The 16,623-nt window shown below is 21.2% G+C and overlaps 2 protein-coding genes across 2 annotated transcripts; one reads left to right on the forward strand and one right to left on the reverse strand.

Moving 5' to 3' along the window:
- Positions 1-717: 717 nt before the first annotated feature.
- LOC122503503 (myotubularin-related protein 8) lies at positions 718-5,902 on the reverse strand. Its single transcript, XM_043614071.1, has 9 exons — positions 5,628-5,902; positions 3,820-3,933; positions 3,515-3,677; positions 3,246-3,394; positions 3,048-3,173; positions 2,628-2,762; positions 2,411-2,543; positions 1,136-2,142; positions 718-1,015 (listed from the first exon to the last, which is right to left on the reverse strand). Exons 1-9 carry the CDS (start codon positions 5,661-5,663, stop codon positions 869-871), a joined length of 2,010 nt encoding a protein of 669 aa, XP_043470006.1. The 5' UTR covers positions 5,664-5,902; the 3' UTR covers positions 718-868.
- Positions 5,903-6,110: 208 nt separating this feature from the next.
- LOC122503504 (CCR4-NOT transcription complex subunit 7) lies at positions 6,111-16,027 on the forward strand. Its single transcript, XM_043614072.1, has 7 exons — positions 6,111-6,300; positions 6,757-6,854; positions 9,164-9,337; positions 11,460-11,619; positions 11,829-12,105; positions 15,052-15,192; positions 15,492-16,027. The coding sequence occupies exons 2-7, from the start codon at positions 6,839-6,841 to the stop codon at positions 15,618-15,620; spliced, it is 897 nt and encodes a 298-aa protein (XP_043470007.1). The 5' UTR covers positions 6,111-6,300; positions 6,757-6,838; the 3' UTR covers positions 15,621-16,027.
- The last annotated feature ends 596 nt before the right edge of the window (positions 16,028-16,623 follow it).

A 16,623-nucleotide genomic window follows, 5' to 3' on the forward strand; every position in this document is an offset into this window, starting at 1 on the left:
TTTTGAAAATTTAAAAATCTTGAATTTCGATTAAATTCCTCAATTTTCAATATTTTACAAATAAATTATATATGCAAAAAATTAGTATTTGAACAATTTAAAGAATTTTTTAAATTTAAAAATCGTTGATTTTTTCTACGGAAAAATGCAAAATCTTGAATTTCGGCTAAATTCATGAAATTTTTTCATTTTCCAACTAAATTATAACGCAAAAATTCAGTTTTTGAAAATTTTTCCAATTTTAAAAATCGTTGTTTTTCTATAAAAAATTTCAAAATTGTGAAATTCGTCGATTTTTTCGAATTTTTTTTTGCATAAAATTTTCCAAATCTTCAATTTCGACTAATTTTGTAATTTTTTTTATTTTACATTTAAATAATACGCAAAAAATCAGTTAAAATTTTTTAAAATTTAAAAATCGTCGTTTTTTTCTAAAAAAAAATTTTTTTTAATCGTAAAATTCGTCGATTTACTAAATTCGTAATTTTTTTTTCATTTTGAAACAAAATTGAATGATTTTTAAAATTTTTCTCTATAGGAAATTTGTTGATTTATTTTACAGAAAATTTTCTAAATCTTAAATTTTCAACTAAATTTGTCATTTTTCTTCATTTTCCAACAAAATTATATGTAAAAAAAAATCAGTTTTTGAACGATTTTGAAAATTTAAAAATCTGTGCTATGTGGGATGTGATTTATAAATATACTTTTCACTTATACAAATCACAATAAATATATTTCTCATATATACAAACGAGTATGTAACATCTATTATACAATTAGTGTAGAAATTGTCGATACGACAAAGCGTTTAAGTTTAAAAAATATTTACAAATAATTATAAATATGAAATAAAAAAAAAATAAATTCAAGATCTAATAGGAGTTGAAACAGTTGATTTTCTAGAGCATCCTTTACATGTTGGTACTGGACGTTGTGATTCATGACCTGCTAGTACTTTTTCATCTCCCATACATTTTATGCAGAAAATATTTCCGCAAGAAAAACAGTGATACTAAAAACAAAGAAATTATTATTTTCAATGAATGAAAAAATAGTTTTTTCTTTGATTAAATTTTAGTAATTAACATTTAATTTAATTAAAATTTTAGTAATTTTTAACATTTGAAATTACCTTTATATTAAAGACGTCGAAACTAGCCGCACAGATGCATTCATTAATATTCCGTGAAAATTTCCAATCCAATGCGACAGCTTTCATTTCTTTTTCAAGTTGATTTGCCTTTAATGTGTCAAGTAATTTATCATCATCTTCCTCTAAATTATCAATAATTTTCTCAGAGAAATATTCTGTTAAATTTTTATCAAGTTTAAAATTTTCATCCTTCATTGGAACATTATTGATTGTAAATAATTTCCCCAATGAATTCATTCGTCTAATAAGTAGTTTAACGTGATCTTCAATTGAATTTTTATTATCGTGAATAGTGTGTAAATGATCTTGAAATGTTTCACGTGGATGAACACCATTTTCAAAACGACAATAAAAACCACGCCACAATGTTATTGATTGTGGTGAAAGTTTCGGTTGAAGAACGGCATTCATTTCTTTTTCCGTTACATTTCGTCGATAAAATGGATTTATGTATTCGTTTAAATGTTTCGAAACATAGCCCGAGAAGGAGTAGGTTTTTTCGGTGATTTTAAATTTTTGACGTTCCTTTTCACAATTACCAATGAATGTACCATATTGACAACTGTGAACATGATCGTGGAGAGTTAAAAGAAATGTTTCGTTAAATTGAAATGCGTATGGATATTGTTGAAGTAATTGATAAGTGGAATCGATGAATTGTGTGAAAATTGGAGCCAATTCTTTGCTGTCGCTTACAATATGACCGCAACGATCGTTGAATTTGTGGCCAAATGAGAGCCAATCTTTTTCAATTAAAATTTGAAAGCCTTGAATACTTCGGTAAAATGGATCGAGAAGTAAAGCGGCTAGGGAACAAACTTGAGCGGTACGATCCCATCCATCGCTGCAATGTACGACAACGCTTATTCCGTTAGACACAACTTGTGCAATGAACCACGAAGTCTCCAAAATTGATTTTATATGCTTTAACCATCCACTGCTTTCCAGGCCCGTTAAAAACGATCCCATTGACGTGCTTTTTTGTACTGGAATAATGGAAATATTAAAAAAAAAATTGTAATTAAAACAAACCATTTTTTTAAAAAAATAAATCATAATTTTAGGCCTCGGATCGACTTTAAGGTGCAAAAAAAGTCGATTTAAAATAGAGAAAAAGTCGAAAAAGTCGTTTATTTAATTCAGTGTCGTCACAAAAATTTTAAGAAATAAATTTTAATTTCAATTATTTTCGAAATAAAATAAAAATTCAAAACATTTTTAAGAAATATTTAAGAAATACAAAAATATACTTACAATCAATTAATTTACTAAGACTCGCCCTCATGACATGAATATTTTCTATTCCAAAGAATTTAAATTTAATATTATCGTAGAAATTTTCGTTTTCATAACCTTTACCAGCAGCTCTATTGGCCATTGCATTTATCTAAAAAGTAAAAATGTTAATTCTTTTCGTAAAGAGAGAGAAAAAATTTTCTTTAATTATATTTTTCCTATTGTATTTTCTTACCCTTGGTCGAGTATCCACAACATAAATGTACTTTGCATTTGTGTTTGTACAAAGAATATTGTACAACATTTGTTCGTCCTCTGGACAACGAGCATTAAAACCAGAAAGCGGTTGACTACAACGACAAATCGCTGCCTGCAATAGAAAAAACTCAATAAGTACCCCACAGATCATAAAAAATAATTCTCAAAATAAATTATTTTTAAACAAAACTTAGAATTTTTCCCAAACTCTAAAAATATTTTACTTTACTCTAAAAATAATTGAAACTCCAAAATATGTTTATAATACATTTTTTTTATCTTCAACTGTAAAATCATATAGATTTTTTGAAATAAATATTTAATTATCCATTATTTTTCCATAGGTATTAAGATTTAAAAAAAAATCAAATTTCGAATCGAATTTTTCTTAACAAACCTTATTTTTATGCAGATAGGTTAACACTGGTAATCTGCCTTTACTTCTAAATTTTGCGCTGCCAACCAAAACGCTTGTTGTACACGTGGTTGGTACAAATAAACAGCGCGGATAAGTTTCACACAACTACAATGTAGAAAAATGGTTAATAATTTTAAAAAATTAGAAAAAGGTTAAAATTATAATAATGTTAAATACCTCGTAATTTGTGTTTAAGTATGAAATACTCCATTCATCATTTGGAGCGCCTTGACGTTGAAATTCTCTTTGTATATTAAAGAGATTCCAGCCCAAGTGTTGAGGCCATGATTCTTTATAGTGGAAACAGTAAAGATCCTCCATTCTCGCTGAAAATAAAAATAAAAGTAAAATATAAACGTCTTTCGAATAAAAATTTTAATTTAAATATATTTATTTATTTATTGAAGTAGTAAAATATAAAAATAAATTCAAAATTTTTTAAATACCTGGTGAGGAGAGTTTAAGTAAAGTGAGGTAGACTTCATGACAATCTCGTTCTTTGGCAATGATAAAAGTAACGACAAAAAAATTCTTGAACTTAATTAGAAGTGGTGAACCAGTCGTAGATAATGGCAATTTTTCAACACTTGCAATATGAGTGTTTAAAACCTATTACAAAATTTTTTTTTTATTAATTAGAACTAGATAAAAGGAATTGGCGATGCTTTTTATAATAAATTTTAAAATACGTTTTCGACAATTGTCTCCTTGAAAAAATTAAAATTTTAAAATTATAAAAATTTTAACTTACCCAAATTTGTTTTTTTCCATTTGAATCGACAAATATAATATGTGTTACAGTAATGTATAAAGTTCCAATTGAATGATTATTACTATATTTATCGAGCATTCGAACATTTTCCACCTGGAAATTATTTTTAAAATATTATTTTTATTCTTTTTTTTTATAAAAATAACATTTTTCGAAAGAAATCTTTTTATAATGGAACTTTTAAAGAACAGGTATAACTTTCAAAGAACAGGATTTTTATTTATTTTACTTTAGAAAAGTGAATAAAAAACTATTTGTTTTAACCTGTATGGAATTTTTTCCCTAAAGATATTTACAATTTTCTAAAAAAATGTTTTATAAATATATTAATTTTGAAAATTTTTGTATAAAAATGATACAAATTATTATTTTTTATTTTCAAAGAAGAATAAAATTTTGTTAAAAAATTGTGATTAGAAATAGAAATTTTTTCTTTTTCAAAAAGAAAGTTATAATTTTGTGAACAGAATTGTGATTGAGAAAAAGAAATATTTAGAAAATTTTAAGTAAATCAAGTTTATTTCTTTTATTATAATATTGAATACATTTTAAAATTAATAACAAATAAATAAGTTACAAACTAATAAAAGTGATTTCTAGCAAAGAATTTTATTCAATTTTTGTTTAAATAATTGAATTCCCATAAAAAAATTTATTATTATTTGTGAAAATAATTGAATTCTCAAGAAGAATTGTATTTAAAATAATTGAATTGTATAGGGAAATTTTATTAAAATTGCAAGTCTATTAATTAAATCTTGTAAAGAATATTGTCAAACTTTTTAAATAACAGAATTTTCAAAAGAATTTGATTTAAATTTTTCGAAATAATTGAATTTTTTAAAACTATTTTTCCATTCTCTGAATATATTTATATTCTTAGGAGAAATTTCATTAAAAAATTAAAAATTATTGAATTGGTGCGGAGAAATATATATAAAAAATTGGTATGTATTTGAATTCCTGTGAAATTTTTATTAAAATTTTGTTTAAATAATAGAATTATTTTGTAAAATTTTATTAACACTCTTATAAAACATGAAAAAATTCTCTGCCTTTCAAAATTGATTCTCCGCAGCAATAATTGTTATTTAATTTCAAAATATTGTTTTTATAAATTATTCTTAAATTGTGATTGTTGATTAAACGGATTTGAGCAAATACACTTTTCAGTATTATTATTATTATTAATATTCTTATAAAACATGAAACAATTCTCTCCCTTTCAAAATTGATTCTCCGCAGAAATAATTGTTATTTAATTTCAAAATATTGTTTTTATAAATTATTCTTAAATTGTAATTGTTAATTAAACGGATCTGAGCAAATTTATTATTCAGTGTTATTATTACTATTAACATTATTTTAAAACATGCAACAATTCTCTCCCTTTCAAAATTGATTCTCCGCAGCAATAATTGTTATTTTATTTCAAAATATTGTTTTTATAAATTATTCTTAAATTGTGATTGTTGATTAAACGGATTTGAGCAAATTTATTATTCAGTATTATTATTACTATTAAAAATAATAATGTTTTTCTAAGTTTCATTCTCTACGAAAATTAAGGTATAAAAAATAAAAGAATAAATAAAATATATTCAAAATGATATTTATTTTGTTCAAAAATTATTTTTTATTTATTTGATAGGAAAAATTTTTTGCTAGCAATCGTTTATTGAAATTAGATAAGAAACAACTAATTATTAAAATTTTCACATTTGAAAAAAAAATTATAATTCTTTTAAAAGTGTTTTAAACATTGATTAAACATTTCTGATACACACCATGGAACGTGTTATTGACTCTATAGAATTATTCATGATTTTTTAAAGTATATTATCACTTGTGACACAATCAAAACATCTGTTTAGTTTTTTTTTTGTTAATTAAATTTTACTTGTTTTTAATAATTGATTTTTGACATCTATATGTCTATATTTATTCACTTGACAACTTGATTCACTACATTCACTAATCACTACTTTAGAGATACCAGATACGCAGAGATATACTTTGCTTCTTTGCAATTAAATTTTTGTGATATTGAGGTTATAGACATACAGACAGGGTTGAGTAGGGAATTCTTTAAAAAAAACCTACTGTTGATGACGAAAAAAATTGACACGTGGTGACTAAAGGTGAATTCACAAGAAAGTGACGCGTAATTTAAAAATTACTAGAATTTCTAGTGGTCCCTAGTGGAATGTAACCATAAAGTAGACGCACATATTTTTTACATTACAAAACTCGAATTTATTTATTACTAATTCAACCCTGGTTCTTGCTTATCTTTCTGTGTCTTTCTGTCACAACAAAATATCCTGTCACTAAAGAGAAATAGAGAATATTGGCAAATTTCAGACTCTACGCACAGTTAATGAACATATAAAAACTAACCTCTTCTTTCAATTTTTTGAACGCAAAAATTGTAAAATACTAAAAATTTTTAAGTGCTTAGTAAGTATAATTTTTAAGTTAAAAAAACAACATTATCTTTAAAAATTACCACATCCAAGCCATTCATTTTATTTAACAAATCTAATTTCGAAAAAAAACCTTTCTTTGAAAATTAAAAAATACATTTCAAAAATTACGATTACGACCCAATATTTATTTCTTTCTTTTTCTTGTTTATTTTCAATAAAAGAAAATACACATCCTTTCCTTTTGAAGGTAAAAAAAAAATTTTCCCAACGAATTTTATATCATTCGACAATAATTTTACACAAGGTATTTTTGTTTTTGTGTTTATCATGAACGGTTACCATTTGTCTTAGTTTACAAAGATACAAACACAAAAATGATACTAGATTCTAAAGAGAAATGTACTTAAAAATGAAATATCTAATGGATTTTTTCATTTACAATTAATTTATTGTTTGTTTGAAAATAAATTGAAAAAATTTCTTCCAGTGATGTGAAAAAAATTACATGCATCGCAGACAAAATATTGGACAGTCTTTTTTTTTGTGAAAAGGTTCATATAATTTCACAAATGCCTTCAGCAACAGGTAAGAGATAATTTATTTTTTATAATATAATAAACAATGTCCAAATTATTTTTTCCAATCAGTACAGAAATTTATAATTTTAAATTAATTAGAATTTTATGTAATAATGTTAGTAAAATTTACCATATAAAGAAAAACAATGTGAAACTCAAAATATGAAAAAATCTACTATTAGATATTAATAATTATAATTACTAATAATGAATTACTTATTTATAAAAATAACACTTAATAATTAAAAATATTTTATTGGTACTTAATCAATTGTTAATAATAATAATAATAATAATAATTTTAATAATTTTAATAATTTTTTTTAATAATAATTATTATTTTCATCATTTCTATTCAATTATTATTTTCTAGAATTTTTAACAAAAATCCTTCTTTAAATAAATTATTTTTAATAATTTTTTGTAAAAGTTCTTTAAGAATTTTGCAAATCCATTTATTTACAATTCAATTTTATGAAATTTCAATTATTCGATAATAATTCTTCAATTAAATATATATTAGAGAATAAAAAACTTTAAATAATTGAAAAAAATCAATTAAACTTTTTCTAAAAAATTAATTCTACAGAATTGTTAGTTAAAAGTGGGAGAAATTCAAATATTCCTAAATTTTAATTTGTAAACTTTTCAAAATTCAATTATTTCTAAATTTATTCAGATTGTAATGCTTTTAATTTTCAATTATCGAAAATTTTAAATAAAATTTATTTTGAAATCAATTTTTATTATAAACTTCTTATAGTGATTTCAATTATTTAAATAGAAAAATAATTTATTGAATAATTGAATGTTTCTTAAAATTCACATCTAATAAACAATTTTATCAACATATTTTTAAATAATTGAATTTTTTTTAACGAATTTTAATCCAAATTTTTAAGAATTATAATTGAATCCGTAAAAAAATTTAAAGTTTATGAAAATAATTCAATTATTTTAGAGAAATTCAATTAAAATTGCAATATAAATAATTGAATTCCTGTGAAAAATTTAATATTTATGAAAATAATTCAATTATTTTCGAAAAATTCAACTAAAATTGAATTTAAAAACAATTGAATCCATGTAAAAAATTTGATTATTTATAAAAATAATAGAATTATTGCGAAGAAATTTATAAAAAAAAAAATTGTAAATATCTAAATTCCTCTGAAATTTCTATTATTTATGAGAATAATTAAATGTTTGCGTAGACATTTTATTAAAATTTTTTGTAATTGAATTTTTTTAAAAAAAACTTTATTAAAATAGTAAATATTAAAAATCATTGAATTGAGAAAAATTTTATGAAAAGAATTGAAATTTTGTCAAGAATTTTATTGTTTTTAAAGATAATAGAAATTTTTACGAGAATTTTTAAAAAAATTTTTAAACATAATTGAAGTTCTGTAAAAAAATTTTATTACTATTGAAAATAATTGAATTTTTTCAATCATTTGTAACTTCTCCAAAAATTCAATTTTTATTAGTATTTTTAACTAAAATTCTTTTATAAATCCATTATTTTGAATAATTAATTATATATTATATTAAAAAATTTAACTAATTTCAAAAGAATTTGAATTATTAAAATTTTTTAAAAATCTAAGTTCTTTAAAATTTCTAATGAAAATTCATTCAAAATTCGAAATTTTATAAAACTTCAAATAAACCTCTATTTAAACAAAATTTCAGGCTCGGTGATAAAAGATATTTAAAATACATTTTGAGAAACAAGAGATTTGAAGAGTAGCTTTTTTTGATAGAAGAAATAATCTAAAAGAAAATCAAGTAAAATAATATGTTAATTCGCGCACTGATGTTCTTGAAAAATGTGCAGTCGTTCGCGATTGAAGAAAAAATGTGCAATTTTCGAAAATGCACGAAGAAATCAGACCAATTGGAGGGTGCAATTTTATCAACGTTTACTTGGCATTCAACGAAATTTAAACGTTTATTCTCAATATCGAAGTAAATTATTTTCACTTGAGAGGGCAAACTTTAAAAAAATAAAAAAAAAACCTAAAAAAGCATGGCCGGCTTTATATTTTGATAGATTTTAAAAACCCAATGGCACCTAAGGAAACTTAGGGGAACATCTTTAGTTTATATTTTTATTGATTTTTTTGAAAGTTAATTTAAATTTTCGCCAAAATATTAAAATATTAAATCATTTTTTTTGTTACAATTTTAAAAATAAATTTGTTTCCTTCGGGGGAATGGAATTTTTAGAGCTGGCCTTGCGATTAAAAGAAAAATTAAAAATAGAAATTTTTTTTAACAGAAGACCATTTTTTTCAATTCTTTTTTTTCTAGGCGGAGGTCAGCAAAAGGGTGGGCCTAATATGCCCAACAATGAGGAATGTGGAATACGAGATGTATGGGGACACAATCTTGAAGAAGAATTTCGGGCGATACGTCAAGTAGTACAACAATATCAATATATAGCAATGGACACAGAATTTCCAGGAGTTGTTGCAAGACCAATTGGTAAATAATAGAATAATTTCAATAGAAAAATTTTATTTCTTTTTTATTTGCAATTGAATATATTGAAATGATATTTCTATAGTCAAAATTAAAATTACATGATAATTAATAAAAATTTTATATAAATGAAATAAAATAATAAATAAATATTATTTAAGATAAAATAAAATATTATAAATATAAAAATGATTCAAATGAAAATAAATATTAGAGTAAAATTTGTACAATGAAAAATATAATTTCAATGAAATTAAAAGTATAAGAAATTCAAAATAAGGTCAACTGAGTACAAATGTTAGGGTAAACAGAAAAACACATGGAAAACGTAATTTTTTATATTTGTAAGTAGAGATTTAACAGTCTGTCCCCTATTTCCCTAAAAGACCCCTTTTTTAAATTTTGGCCCCTAAACGTACCCTATTTTGAAAATTTCCCCTATTTTTTTTCGTCGCAGGAAATCAATTATTTTCAATAATTTCTAAATAATTTTTGGAAAAGAATTCAATTATCTTGATAACCAACAAAATTCTCCTTATAAAATCAATTATTTTAAGGATTTTTAATGAAATTCTTTTCTAAAATTCAATTATTTTGATAAATATGTATCAATATTCATCACATGAATTCAATTATTGTCAAAAATTTTAATTAAATTCTTGGCAAAATTTCAATATTTAAACAAAATTTAATAAAATATTTTGCACGAATTCAATTTTTTTTATAAATTTTAATGAATATCTCGTCAAAAATTCAATTATTTTTATAAACAGCAAAATTTTTCGTTTAAAAATTTAATTATTTTCAAAAATTTAAATAAAATTCTTTGCAAAATTTCAATTATTTTCAAAAGTTTTCCGCAATTCAATGTTTTTTTTAAATATTTACTATTTTCATAAAATTTATCAACAAATTTAATTATAGAAAAAACTTGTTGATACAATTCTACGAAAAGATTCAATTATTTTCATAAATAATAAAATTTCATTTACAAATTCAATTATTTTCATCGCAGAATTTCAAGTATTATTAATACAATTTTAAATAAATTCAATTAGCTTGATAAACAACAAAATCGCATAAATTTTTCCCATAAAATTAATTATTCTAAGGAATTTTTTAATAAAATTCTTTTCCAAAATTCAATTATTTTTGATAAATATATCTAAATTCATCACAAGAATTCAATTATTTTTAAAAAATTTAATAAAATTCTTCAAAAAGTTTTCAATTGTTTTCAAAAATTGTTATAAAATTCTTTAGTATAATAAATTTAATACTAATAAAAATAATTGATTTCTCGTAGAATTAAATTATTATTTTTCGTACATTTTAACTAAAAATTCTGTAGAATTGACTTTTTTGAAAAAGTTTAATTGATAATAATAATTGATGTTATTGATTTAAAGTAGAATTTTAGTTAAAAATTCTAGAAAATTTTTATTGAATTGAAATGATAAAAATAATTTTAAAGAAATTACAGTAAAAATATTCTTGTAATAATAAAATAATGATTTTGTCAGTCGGTCAACTTTATGTTTTATAATAATATTCTTATGAGTTGTTCAATTTAAAAAGGTTTGAATTTGAATCTTTTGAAGAATTTTAATTCCAATGAAAAATAATGATTAAATATTTATTTGAAATAAAGTTATTGATGTTTTCGAATAATTTTAATTTTGAAGAAATTAGTAAATAAATTTAATAGAATATTTTTTTTTGAGTATATCTAATAATTTTGAGAGTGAATCAGAATATTCTTTAGGGTTAGAGAAAAAGTCAAAGTTGTGTTTGGAAATCAGGGAAAAATAAAGTTAAATTTTTGGTGTCAACCCTGTAGAAATAAATTATATTTTTATCTTTATTTAACCAATTTTTATTGTCCTCTAAAAGTTCCCTATTTTTTAATTTTCAGTCTCCTATTTTCCCTAAAATACTTTTTAGAGGCACTGTGAAGCTTGCTTTAAGAGCTAACGAAAAAAATCAAAATAATATTATTATTATTATTATTATTATTATTATTATTATTATTATTATTATTATTATTAAAAAATAATAATGGTAGTGAATATAATTCGTAATCCTATTTTTGGAGAAATTTTAAAGTAAATTTTTAATATTTCAGGTGAATTTAGGACGAGTGCAGACTATCAATATCAACTTTTACGTTGCAATGTTGATTTACTGAGGATTATACAACTTGGTCTCACATTTTTAGATGAGACAGGTAATACACCAGGTGGTAGTTACACAACGTGGCAATTCAATTTCAAATTTAATCTTCAGTAAGTTTTCTTAATATTCTGTTTTAACCAATTTACAAATTTTTCTCCGCCATATTGGATCCGCCATTTTGAATTTTTTAAATCTGGCCACAGATTCAAGTGGTCGGAATATAAAGGCCCTTTTATTATTTTATTTTTGCGCTGTAATTAATTTATTTTTTCGGTATTTTTTTTTTTTTGGAAAATGATGGTTAATTTATTATTTTTAGAGAGGACATGTATGCACAAGACAGTATAGATATGTTGCAAAATAGTGGTATACAATTTAAAAAACATGAAGAAGAGGGAATCGATCCATTAGATTTTGCCGAACTCTTAATGACATCGGGTATTGTACTAATGGATGACATTAAGTGGCTATCGTTTCATTCTGGCTACGATTTTGGATATCTTTTAAAACTTCTCACCGATCAAAATCTACCACAAGAAGAAAGTGAATTCTTCGATTTACTTAGGATATATTTCCCAACGATTTACGATGTTAAAGTAAGAGGAAAATGATTTCTTTTTTCTATAACTTTCATCTCTTTTTTTTTCTTGAAATAAAATTCAAAGTATTTTAATTTTATCAAAAAAAAATTTATGATTATTTATTTTATTTTTAAATTTATTCTATCAAAGTGATTTTTGTTTTGTTTTATTAAATTGAAATTTTTAATAATCTAAATTTTTTAATTGTAATTTTGTTTATTTTAATTCTTTAAAATTAATTTTTGCATTTAAATTCTTTAGTTTAAATTTTTGCATTCAAATTCTTTAGTTTAAATTTTTGCATTCAAATTCATCAGTTTAAATTTTTGCATTTAAATTCTTTAGTTTAAATTTTTTAATTTTAACTTTCTATTTATTTAACTTAAAATTTTTATAAATACAATTTTTTATTATTTAAAATTTTATTTCATTTTTGTTAAGACCGATTTTTAATATTATTTATCGAATTTGAAAATAAATGTATTAAAAATCTTGAATTCCTAAGAAGAATATTGTCAAAAAATTTTTAATTTTAAAATATGTAATTGAATTAGAAGAAGTTTACCAAAATGTTTAAAAAAAATAAATATATTGAATTCATTCGAGAAATTTTATTAAAATTTTATTAAAAATAATTGAATTCTTGCGAAAAATTTCATTGCTCATGAAAATAATTGAATTATTTTAAAGAATTTCTTTCAAATTTTAAAATTATCGTGTTTGTTAATAATTGTAAAGAAACATTCGATTATTGACTTTTATTAAAATTTTTAGAAAATAATTAAATTATTTTCAGAATTTTACAATTTTAACTGAAAAATTTAAAAATAATTGAATTTTACGAAGAATTACTTTCTAACTTTTCAAAATAATCGTGTTTGTTATTTATTGTTGTACCTACTTAAAAATTGAATTATTGAATTTTCTCAAAATTTTTTTGAAAATAATTGAATTCTTCACAAAATTTTATTACAATTTTTTTTTAAATAATTGAATTCTTTCAAGAAATTAAATAAAAATTATACTAAAAAATTGAATTTCTTTAAAGAATTTGGTTATTTATGAAAATAATTGAATTCTTATGAAATATTTTGTAAAAACTTTTGAAAATAATTGAATTATTTAAAAAAAAATTTATTATACAATTTTTTTGATAACTCAAATTAAATCGTTTCGAGAAATTTTATAAAAATTATATTGAAAATATTTGAATTCTTACGAAAAATGTTATTACTTAAATAATTGAATTTTTTTGAAGAATTTCTTAAAAGTTTTTAAAATTATCGTATTTATTCGATTATTGAATTTTATTAAAATTTTAAGGAAATATTTAAATTTTTTCAGAATTTTATAATTTTAATTGAAAAATTTGAAATTAATTGAATTTTACGAAGAATTTCTTTCTCATTTTTACAAAAAAAAAATTAAAATTATAAAATTTTTAGAAAATGATTGAATTTCACGAAGAATTTCTTTCTAATTCTTTTTAAATAAATTAAAATTATAAAATTTCGAGAAAATAATTAAATAATTTTCAGAATTTTATAATTTGAATTGAAAAATTTAAAAATAATTGAATTTTACGAAGAATTTCTTTCTAATTTTACTAAAAAAAATTAAAATTATAAAATTTTTAGAAAATAATTCAATAATTTTCAGAATTTTATAATTTTAATTGAAAAATTTGAAAATAATTGAATTTTACAAAGAATTTCTTTCTAAATTTTACTAAAAAAAATTAAAAATGTAAAATTTTTAGAAAGTAATTGAATTATTTTCAGAATGTTAGAATTTTAATTGAAAAATTTGAAAATAATTGAATTTTACGAAGAATTTCTTTCTAACTTTTTAAAATAATCGTGTTTGTTATTAATTTTTGCAATTAAAAATTGTATTATTGAATTTTTAAAAAAATGTTGTAATTAAATAATTGAATTCTTCTCAAAATGTTATTACAATTTTTTTTAATAATTGAATTCTTTTAAGAAATTAAATTGTACTAAAAAATTGAATGTCTCCAAAGAATTTGATTATTTATGAAAATAATTGAATTGTTTTGAAGAATTTCTTTCAAGTTTAAAAAATTATCGTGTTTGTAATTAAACATTCGATTATTGAATTTTATTGAAATTTCGAGAAAATAATTAAATTATTTTCAGAGTTTTACAATTTATTTTAATTAAAAAATTTGAAAATAATTGAATTTTACAAAGAATTTGTTTTTAACTTTTTAAAATAATCGTGTCTTTTTATTAATTTTTTGTAATTAAATAATTGAATTCTTCCCAAAATGTTATTACAGTTCTTTTATTTTTTTAGAAAATAATTGAATTCTTTAAAGAAATTGAATAAAAATTATACTAATAAATTTGAATGTCTCCAAAGAATTTGATTATTTTTAAAAATAATTGAATTCTTTTGAAACATTTTGTCAAAACTTTTCAAAATAATCTAATTATTTAGAAAAAAATGTTATTACAATTTTTTGATAATTTAAAAATTCGTTTCGAGAAATTTTATAAAAATTGTATTGAAAATAATTGTAATTCCTACGAAGAATTTTATTGTTTATGGAAATAATTGAATTTTGGCGAAGAATTTTATTAAAATTATTGAAAATAATAAACAATAATAATCAATAATGTACTTAATTGAAGTATAATTGTTAACGATTACAATTTTTTCGATTAATTGAGTATTTACTTTTATAATTACAGTTTTTTAATTAATTATTATTAATTATTTTATAATTAATTATAAATTAATTATAATTATAATTAGTTATAAAATAATTAATTATAAAATAATTAATTATTTATTTTCTTTTTTTTTTGTTCTTTTTTTCACATATTATTTTCTTTTATTATTAAAACATTTTTTAATTAATTAATTACTGTAGGTTTTTGTTTATTAAGCATTAGTTTTATAATAATTGTTTTAAACCAATTTTCTTTTTTGCAGTACCTCATGAAGTCTTGTAAAAATTTGAAAGGTGGTCTACAGGAAGTGGCGGAGCAGTTGGAACTTCAAAGAGTTGGTCCACAGCATCAAGCAGGTTCCGATTCTTTATTGACGGGCATGGTGTTTTTTAAGATGCGCGAGGTACGTATTTTTATTATTATCATAATTCGTATTTTTATCATTATTTTACATTTTTATATTATGTTTATTATTTTTTTTTCATTCGAAACTAAAATTTTATATTATTTTATATAAAAAAATTATATATAATTTAAAGTTTTTCTTCTTTTCCTTTTTGAGGAAAAATTTTAGTTGAACCTATGAAAAAAGTGAACAAAAAGAAGGGGGGGGGGGGGGGGGGGGCGAGGAAAATATGCAAATAATCTAAAAATTTTTAAATTAAAAAATTTTGTTTTAAATTTTAATTTTTTAAATTTCAGATGTTCTTTGAGGACAACATTGACGATGCAAAATACTGCGGTCACTTGTACGGATTGGGGACGTCGTTTGTCGTTAATGGTTCCGGCGGCTATCTCGAGAGTAACGGGGAAAATACATCGTCCTCGTAATTATTCAGGAGTAAATACTTCAACTCCAAATCATACACGCGACACAGTACTAGCGAATCAATCACAAAAGAAAAATAAAAAAACAACATGTGTGTTCGTTCCGTTTTAATTCTGAATTTTCGGAATAATTTTCAGTGAACGGAAGCGAACAACGAATAATTTCTTTTCTTTTCTTTTTTTGTTCATCTTTTCTTTTTTTTTTGTAAAAGAAAAAAAAACATATATATATATATTTTAATTCGCGCATCATACAATGATTTTTGTGTTTTATGCGTACCAATTGACAAGAGTTTATACAAGTACGCATGTCAAATGTGAAAGAAGAGAGATACAGAGACATTAAAAATGAAAATTGTAGAATACATGTAATCTTGTAATAAATTGTGACAATATAAGTATTCAAGTTATAAAGTGAATAATTTTTTTTTCCTTTTTTTTCAATACTATGTATTTAGACTGATTTTCTACAATTTTACATGCGACAATGTACATTTGTACAAAATTTTAACTCTCTGGGTGAAAAAAAAAATAAGTTAAAAGGACAATTCTGGAATTTTCCGTTTTATTTCTGAAAAAATGGTTTAAATAAATCCTGAAGTACATATTTTCGAAACATAATTAAAAATAAAATAATTAAAAATGGTGCAATTGAAAAAATATTTAAACTAAATATTTCTATTAAGTAGAAATATTTTTCCGAAGCAAAATAATTATTTCGTAAAATAATTAAAAAACAAAACATTTGTTTCGTAAAAAAATTAAAAAAAACGATGTAATAGAGAAATATTTGAACTAAATATTATTTATATTTAGTAGGAATATTTTTTCAATAAATTAATTAATTTCTATACTTTACGAAAGAAAATAATTGTTTCGTTAAAATAATAAAAAACAAAACAATTGTTTCGTAAAATAATTAAAAACAAAACATTTTTTTTTGTAGGTAAAATAATTAAAAACGACGTAATTGAAAAAATATTTTAACTAAATATTTCATATATAT

The sequence above is a fragment of the Leptopilina heterotoma genome, unplaced genomic scaffold, assembly GCF_015476425.1.
Source record: "Leptopilina heterotoma isolate Lh14 unplaced genomic scaffold, ASM1547642v1 Lhet_263, whole genome shotgun sequence".
Lineage (NCBI taxonomy): Eukaryota > Metazoa > Arthropoda > Insecta > Hymenoptera > Figitidae > Leptopilina > Leptopilina heterotoma.